Source organism: Hibiscus syriacus, unplaced genomic scaffold (genome assembly GCF_006381635.1).
Source record: "Hibiscus syriacus cultivar Baekdansim isolate YM2019G1 unplaced genomic scaffold, ASM638163v2 tig00110482_pilon, whole genome shotgun sequence".
In the NCBI taxonomy this organism is placed as follows: Eukaryota; Viridiplantae; Streptophyta; class Magnoliopsida; order Malvales; family Malvaceae; genus Hibiscus; species Hibiscus syriacus.
The window spans coordinates 4,590,667-4,599,330 of record NW_024062758.1 but is presented as its reverse complement, the minus strand read 5'-3'; the positions used below and the strand labels follow the sequence as shown (position 1 = coordinate 4,599,330).

The window sequence follows — 8,664 nt, the reverse complement described above, 5'->3', positions numbered from 1 at the left end:
GAATAAAAGTCTTTGTCACATGTTGATGTAAGTATGATAGGTTTAATTTCTTTTTTTTTTTTTGGTAGAAAGAAAATTATTTTAGTATTAAATTCTTAGGAAAAATTATTATATTCATTTTATTTCAGTTGGAAAGAGGAATATTCGTCCTAAATCATTTTAGGGAGTATTTTCTCTTCAATTGGAAATATGAGAATATTTTCTATTTTTCCTTAGAATTTTTGTTCTATAAAATTGTATGGTTGAACTCGGAATAATGGAATCGTGATTTAAATATGTATTCAAATTCTTAGATTTCTACTAATTAGAGACAATATATAATCGATAGGTACTAATTTTGGGCTTTGTGGGGTGTTTATCCTTTCCCACACGTAATTGACCCCCGAACCCGTTTTCATCGAATCTTTGGTAAACGCAAACCAGCTTTTGTCTTAAAAATGATTTTTTTTTAAAATTATTTTTAAAAGACGTTTTTAGGTGTTCGACCTACCTAACTCAAAAGGTCGATGGCGACTCCAAAACATTTCTTTTACAAAATCAGGTTTTCACAAAATCAGTCGATACTCGTCGCATCGCTAGAAATCGGTTACGACATAACATATTCGTTCATATAAATATATCTACATGCTATTTTAATATTATCGTTTAAATTTATGTTGCTTTAAAATTATTTGAATTTATTTAATTTAAAACGTGATAGTATATGGATATATAAAATTAAATGAATTTAAGTAATTTAAAATTAAAATACAAATTAAAAAACTAAATATATAATATATATTAAAAATTTTATTATTTGTATAAATAAAATGGCTAATTTGAATAATGAAGTGTAGAGTATATATACACACAAATGACAAAATCAAAGTAAAATGTTGAAGGCGAGGTTGGTAACAAATTTCAAGCATATATAAGAAAAATTAGGGAATCTAAAAAAAAACAGCGGTCAGGGCAAGAGTTTAGAATTACACGTACATGAAAAGTGGTAACTGACAGGGACAGGAGTTTAGATTTAAGGTTACTTGGAAAATAAGGTAGATCTGGAGTTTTGGATTACGTGAGATAATTACCATTTAAAAAAATATAATTATACTATTTAATATATATATATAATTATGAAGAGAAAGCATCAACTTTATAGGGAATTACGTGGGGTCCAATAACAAAGTGGCATAATTACAGCTGGCAAACGGGCCTGACAGACTGGTTTTCTCAATTTTTTTCTTATCATTCTCCCCATTTTATTCCCCACCTTCACTTTTCAAAACCCAACCTCTCTGCTCTCGTTTCTCTTTTCATCTCAGTTTTTTTTTTAATCACCATCGTGTATCTGATCCATGGCCCAAGAGACTCAAACAGCGGCTGCCGAGGAAGTGGTGGTGGAGAAGGAGAGAGCCGAGGAGGCTGCACCGCCTGCGGTTGTTGAAGAGAAACAGGCTGAGGTGGTGGAAGCTGTTGAGGAGCCTAAGGTGGAAGAGAAGGAAGCCAAGGTGACTCAGTCCGCGTCTTTCAAAGAAGAATCCAATATAGTTGGTGAACTTCCTGACGCACAAAAGAAGGCTCTCGAGGAGCTTAAGCAGCTTATTCAAGAAGCTCTTAACAAGCACGAATTCAGTGCTCCACCCCCACCTCCTCCGGTTAAGGAAAAAGAAGCTGAACCATCGGCTAAAGAAAAGAAAGAGGAAGACAAGCCTGCTGCTGAAACTGAAGAGAAAGCACCTGAAAAAGTAGAAACTGAAGCAGCAACACATGTTGAAGTCAAGGAAGAAGAGAAGACTCCACCATCCGCCGAGGCACCGGCACCCGAGACTGAGGTGGTTGAAAAAGCTCCAGCCGTCGAGGAAGATGGTGCCAAGACTGTCGAAGAAATCGAGGAATCAGTCGTAGCAGTGGCCGCTCCTCCTCCAGCTGAGAAACCAGAGGAAACTGCCTCTTCTTCTGTGGAACCGGAGGTTCCGAAAGACGAGCCAAAGGAAGCTGAAGTTCCTCCACCTCCGCCTGAAGAGGTGTCTATATGGGGAATCCCGCTCCTCGCAGGCGAAAGGAGCGACGTGATCCTATTGAAATTCCTAAGGGCAAGGGATTTCAAAGTGAAGGACGCATGCAGCATGATAAAAAACACTGCCATCTGGCGAAAGGAGTTCGGAGTTGAAAGCTTGCTCGAAGAAGACCTCGGAAACGAATTGGAGAAAGTGGTTTTCATGCACGGATTCGACAAAGAAGGCCATCCTGTATGTTACAACGCTTACGGAGAATTCCAAAACAAAGAGCTATATCAGAATACTTTCGGAGACGATGAAAAGAGATCCAAGTTCTTGAGATGGAGAATTCAGTTCCTGGAAAAAAGTATCAGAAAGCTCGACTTCAGTCCCACAGGTATTTCTACCATAGTTCAGGTTAACGATCTCAAGAATTCCCCAGGATTTAGCAAAAAGGTGCTCAGGCAAGCTACCAACGATGCTCTTAACTTGCTTCAGGATAACTATCCAGAATTTGTGGCCAAACAGGTATTAAATTCTAAAAAATATGTAAATATCTTAATCTTTTTGTAACATCTTATTAAATATGAACAAATTTTGAATGTTGGTTATGGATTTTGAAGGTGTTTATAAATGTTCCGTGGTGGTACTTGGCTTTTAATATAATGATTAGTCCTTTCCTCACCCAGAGAACCAAGAGCAAGTTCATCTTTGCAAGTCCATCCAAATCAGCCGATATCCTTTTCAGGCGAGTGGACTCCAATAATTCCAATCTCTTCCAAATTTGCTTTATTTATGACTAGAATATATGTGAAAAATAAATAAAAGACATCACGTGTTTAGATATATTGCCCCTGAACAAGTACCGGTTCAGTACGGTGGATTGAGCAGGGAGGGTGAACAGGAATTTACCGATGCTGATGCTGCAACGGAGGATATAATCAAACCAGCAACCAAGCACACTGTTGAATTCCCTATAACTGAGGTAGGATAAGAGAACATCGTTTAGAAACTTAAATTAAACGTAAAACTAAAAGCACATGAACGATATTTGGTCGTTGGATTGGCAGAAATGTGCCCTGGTTTGGAAGGTACGAGTTGTGGGGTGGGACGTGAATTACGGGGCCGAATTCATGCCCACAGCTGAAGACGAATACACCGTGATTGTATCGAAGACAAGAAAAGTAGGTCCGGCCGATGAAACTGTGATCTCCGACAGCTTCAAAACAGGTGAGGCTGGGAAAATTGTTCTCACCATTGATAATCAAACTACAAAGAAGAAGAAGCTTCTGTATAGGTCCAAGGCCAAACCATATTCCGATTGAAGCTACTTCCTTTGGTCATGGGCAGATAACAAGGTTTATTTTTGTTTGGAAATTTTAATTTTATAAATTTAGTGTTGGGGGGGTTTATTTATATTTATTGGAGAAAAAGACTGTGAATGGAGTGCGCAATGTGAAAAACAAAGTGTTGTTCTTCATCCTTGTTTTGACCTTTGTAAAGTTTGTGTAAATTTCTTGGTGTATTCTCTTGTGGATTTGTCCAATTCCCTTTTTCTGTTTGCGATTCAATCATGAAAGTTACACAATAATCAAGCCACGCAAAATAAACCGTCAAAATTCGATACCTACATAATTACCGGCTTAATTGAAAATTAAATATTTAAACTATACAAATAAGAGAAGACAAAAGGGATTGTTACTCCGCCTTGATTAATTAAACATTTATAACAAATTTTATCCATATAAATACTAATGACAAATATATTAATGTAATAAGCATAAGATGAAAAATAATTTAAAAAAATAAAATATTAGAAATACACAAAAAATGAAACCTCGTAACATAAATTATAGACATGAAAATTTATAGAAATGTATGATATTTAAATTTATATAAATGTACCATCTATGTATCATCTTTCATGCATAAAGCCCCTTAAGATCAACCCAAAAAAGCATTTAGTAATTAAATTACTAATTTTGATTCGTTTTAATATTTAAACTTTTATTTTTTTAAATCATATCTAAAGTTTAATTTTTTGTTTCATTTTAATACCTAACCGTTAAAAACTTAACGCTTTTAGTACATAAATTCTCAATTTTTGTCTGTTAGTACCTAAACTTTAAAAAAAAATTAACATTAAATTTTTAAATGTGGTACTAAAATGAAACAACACCTAATCTTTGGGTATGCTTTTAAAACAAATTGAAAATTTAAATACTAAAATGAATCAAAACTTATAGTTTAAATATTAAACGTGTAATTTGCCCAAAAACTATACTAGTCGGATTTTTAATGCATGAGAAGTACATATGATATCATATGCCCCGCCACCTTAATCCAAGATGTTGCTCTCATATCATCATTAAATTCTTCTACTTTCTACTATTAATTCTTTATTAGATTTATTCTATAATAATAATTTCAATTTTAATAAAAAAAATACCCAATTTCATGTTAATTATTATTTTATAAATAAAATTAGTTTTAATTGATAGATAATAAATATTAGATATAAAATAAATATGATAAAAAGAAAAATCCGATAAAATTGATGGTTGGATAGGATGTCATTTGACTTACGTATGTGAAGAATGGATATGACTTGGGAGTAGGGATTCAAATAGCGGAACGTAACCGTAATAACGGTCGTTATTATGCGGTAATATCACCATTCGAAACTAATATTCGGGAAAATTACGGTGGGTAGTGGAATAACGACAATAACGATCTTTTGTGACTGTAATTTAGTATTTAACAGTAAATAGAGTCGATAACGGGATACTATTATATTTATTCAACCGTGACTTTAAAAAAAATTTATGAGGTCGAGAGCAGCGTCGCCGGTAAAGAAGCAGTGGAGTCGAAGGACTGAGGATTGTTTGATTTCATGGGGAAGAAAGAAGAGGAGAAGCCCCAAGAGGAGGCTCTTGTAAATGAGTTTGACAAGGTTAAGATTGAAGAATCAAAGTCAGAGAAAGAGGGAGAGGAGAAGAAGAAGCATGGTCTCCTAGAGAAGCTTCACAGATCAGATAGCAGCTCTAGCTCCGTAAGAACCAGCCCAACGTTCGAGAATTGACATGGGCAAAAGAACTATACCAGCAAGTCTAGGTACAGAGCTCCAGCAACCACGGCCATAAGTTGTAACGTAGTTAATAAGTTTCTCATCTTCCTCAGGTGACCATAGCCCTCTCTTCAGCTTCTCCTTGTTGCAACAAGAATGGTGCTCCATCTTTACAGTTTACAGTCAATGGCAGGCCAGAATCAACGCTGAAGAGTTGTTTTGTTTTTTTCAAAAGTGAAAAAGAAAGATAAGGAGATCCCAAAAGAGGGGGAGATAGGGTAAGATATTCAGAAGTAAGCCTTTGAGTTGGCTTACTAAAGTAAAAGAGGTGATTTTAAAAGACTAACGAGAGTGTAGCAGTAAGGGTGTGAAATAAAAAAAAAAAAAAGTAAAGATCGCGGAAACCGCAATGCCGTTATGTTTGTCGCAACCGTCTTTCGGTTGGGCCCCAGAATTAGGTTTCGACTTAGAAAAATATGGATTGGAGTCGCCACCGATTAAAAAAAAAAAATTAGGCTGATCGGACACCATCTTACCTGATTTGCGTTTTACCAGAAATGTGTCGGATTCGGGAGTCGGTTACGGTCAAGGAAGGATTAGCACCATTGAACCGTCCTTTCGGTACTATGTAATTTCTAATTGTCTTTAATTAAGAAAATTGCACCTTTAAATTAAAAGGTAAGATAACGATCCCAAGATTACTTACCTCTAATTGTTTGAGATACCCTTAAAAACAATAGAGACGCTAAAAAACGAGAATGAATAAAGTAAAAAAAAAAGAAACAAACATGAAGATAAAATAGAAAATAAAAAAGGTAAATAAGCAAAGTAAAATAAATAAATAAACGGAATAATGAAATTAGAGGTAACATACATATAAATAAAATAATAATAATGAGACCAAGATGAAAAGTGAGCAAAATACTAAAATAAATACACATAAAAATAAAAATGTCGAAGGAAAAAAGTAGATGTGTAAAAAGCGAAATAAATAATACAGAAATAGAATGCATGACACATAAAAAATAAAGGGGAACAAAAAGGAAAATATATATATGCAATGATTAATAAAACAAATAAATAGAGATAATTACATATATATATATATATATATATAAAAGAATAATAATATATATGATAATAAAATATAATAAAATAAAAAAATAATTAAAGATTTTAAAAAACAAAATTGAAAATTAATATATGAATTGGGTTTAACTGGGGATTAAACTGAAAAGAAAAATAAATTAAGTGGCCAGATTAGAAGATAAAATGACGTGGACATCGGATTTAGGGTCAGAATGAAGCCTCTTTAGAATGCGAGGGACCAAAACGGAGATTTACTCATTTCACAGTGAAAACACGCGGGTTAGCTAGGCGGGTCGGGTCTGCGGGCCGTGTATTTAAGTTAAAAAATATGTTTTAACTCTCATTTTTCCTTCCTCCAAACCGAAGCCCTTCCTCTCTCCCTCTCGTTTCTCTGGACGTTTCATGTGTTCTTGATGAACCCATGAACGCCGCCGCCAAATCCAGATTCCGACCGTTGTTGCTGGTGCCGACCGCCGTTCGCCGGCGACAAAATATAAAAAGTTTCGATTTTTTAAGAGCCCTTTGCCTCCTTTTTCAGAATATCCGAGTACTTTTTAGGAAAACAAGCCTCGGAGTGTAAATCTAAGATCGAAGGTTCAAAAGATCCACTCCTCTGTCATCGGCCAAAACGTTTTTTCTTTGGTGTTTTCAAGCACAAAACGCGAGTAACTACGCATGCAAGTAACCAAGAACGAACAAAATAAGGTAAAAATGCTATCTTTATTTCCTTTCAAACGTTGTACAAAGATTCGGCTTGCTTCTCTATATTTGCTATAGATGTGTGGTTTTTTCAGTATTTTTGTGTGTATTCCCCCCTAATCATGTTCACTTTACATGTATTTATAGTCTAAGAATACTAGTCTTAGTCTCGATTTTCTAGCATTTTATTTGGACTAAATCACTGCTTGGTTGGTTGTGGATGTATCCTTGTAACTCACGTCGTTGTGCTTGTTGAACATGCGAGAAATTACTGTGAAAGGAGGCGTGCGGCCGTGAAACTCGGGAGTTGGGACTGCTGCACGGCGCTGGGTCTTCAAAGGGGGAGAACGACGCTGATGGAGTGTGTGAAGCTAGGGTTCTTTGGAAACCCTAAGTATGCACGGGTTTGGGTCTTGGCTGGGGCACTTGGGATTTGGGCCTTTATTGTTGGGCCTGTAACAGAAATTCAAGGATGTAAATAAACTATATTATAATTTATAACATAATATAATATATGTATGTATTATGATGGGCGAATTTCAGTGTCTTCAGCTGCCCCTCTTTGCTCATTATCGTGTAATGAAAATAGAGCAAAGATTAAAAGACACAAATTTCGTCCATATCAACTATCCTCTGTCACAGAGTTAAAATTCGATCAAGAAATGACTCCCTTGTCGTGAGGTTGAGTCAAAACTGGAAGATTCTGAGCACGAAATCCTTCGTTGCGAAGTTGAAGACGAGCTCAAAGCTTTTGACAAGTGGCCTCTGAATCATCTTCTGGTTCAAGGTACTTCGTCGTGAAGGTGACCCTTGATCTGAAGACTATGGCGTTGTGGTGTTACAGATGACTCCTTCGTCGCGAAGTTGAGTCAATCTGTTTGTGAAGTTGGAATTTGTATATGGCTCCTTCGTCGTGAAGTTGAGCCTGAGAATTGGATATCCTTCGTCGTGAAGTGGAAATCCAAGTATTGTTCCGAGTCCAATATCCTTCGTTGTGAAGTTGAAATTGGCTCTGAAATTGAGAAATGTGTGTTTGACAACCAGCGGTCCCTTCGTCGTGAAGTTGAACTTGCGTTGTTTGGAGTCCAATATCCTTCGTTGTGAAGTTGAAATTGGCTCTGAATTGGAGAAATATTTGTTGACAATCAGCGGTCCTTTCATCGTGAAGTTGAACTTGCGTTGTCTGGAGTCCAATATCCTTGAGATTGGCTCTGAATTGGAGAAATGTTTGGTGACAACCAGCGGTCCCTTCGTCGTGAAGTTGAACTTGCGTTGTCTGGAGTCCAATATCCTTCGTTGTGAAGTTGAAATTGGATCTGAAATTGAGAAACGTTTGGTGACAACTAGCGGTCCCTTCGTCGTGAAGTTGAACTTGCGTTGTCTGGAGTCCAATATCCTTCGTTGTGAAGTTGAAATTGGCTCTGAAATTGAGAAACGTTTGTTGACAACCAGCGGTCCCTTCGTCGTGAAGTTGAACTTGCGTTGTCTGGAGTCCAATATCCTTCGTTGTGAAGTTGAAATTGGCTCTGAAATTGAGAAATGTTTGTTGACAACCAGCGGTCCCTTCGTCATGAAGTTGAACTTGCGTTGTCTGGAGTCCAATATCCTTCGTTGTGAAGTTGAAATTGGCTCTGAAATTGAGAGATGTTTGTTGACAACCAGCGGTCCCTTCGTCGTGAAGTTGAACTTGCGTTGTCTGGAGTCCAATATCCTTCGTTGTTAAGTTGAAATTGGCTCTGGGTAAAACCTGCAAAGATATGCATATATGTGATGTTATGGATGTCATGCTCTTAGGTATGCCTACAATGCATATGCAACATATGTTATTCT

At 36.4% G+C, this 8,664-nt stretch overlaps 1 protein-coding gene across 1 annotated transcript; it reads left to right on the top strand.

Annotated features, from left to right (window-relative positions):
* The first annotated feature begins 1,322 nt into the window (after window positions 1–1,322).
* LOC120129026 (patellin-3-like) lies at window positions 1,323–3,521 on the top strand. The gene is made up of 4 exons (XM_039146625.1): window positions 1,323–2,507; window positions 2,603–2,727; window positions 2,823–2,964; window positions 3,050–3,521. Exons 1-4 carry the CDS (start codon window positions 1,338–1,340, stop codon window positions 3,302–3,304), a joined length of 1,692 nt encoding a protein of 563 aa, XP_039002556.1. The 5' UTR covers window positions 1,323–1,337; the 3' UTR covers window positions 3,305–3,521.
* Window positions 3,522–8,664: the final 5,143 nt, after the last annotated feature.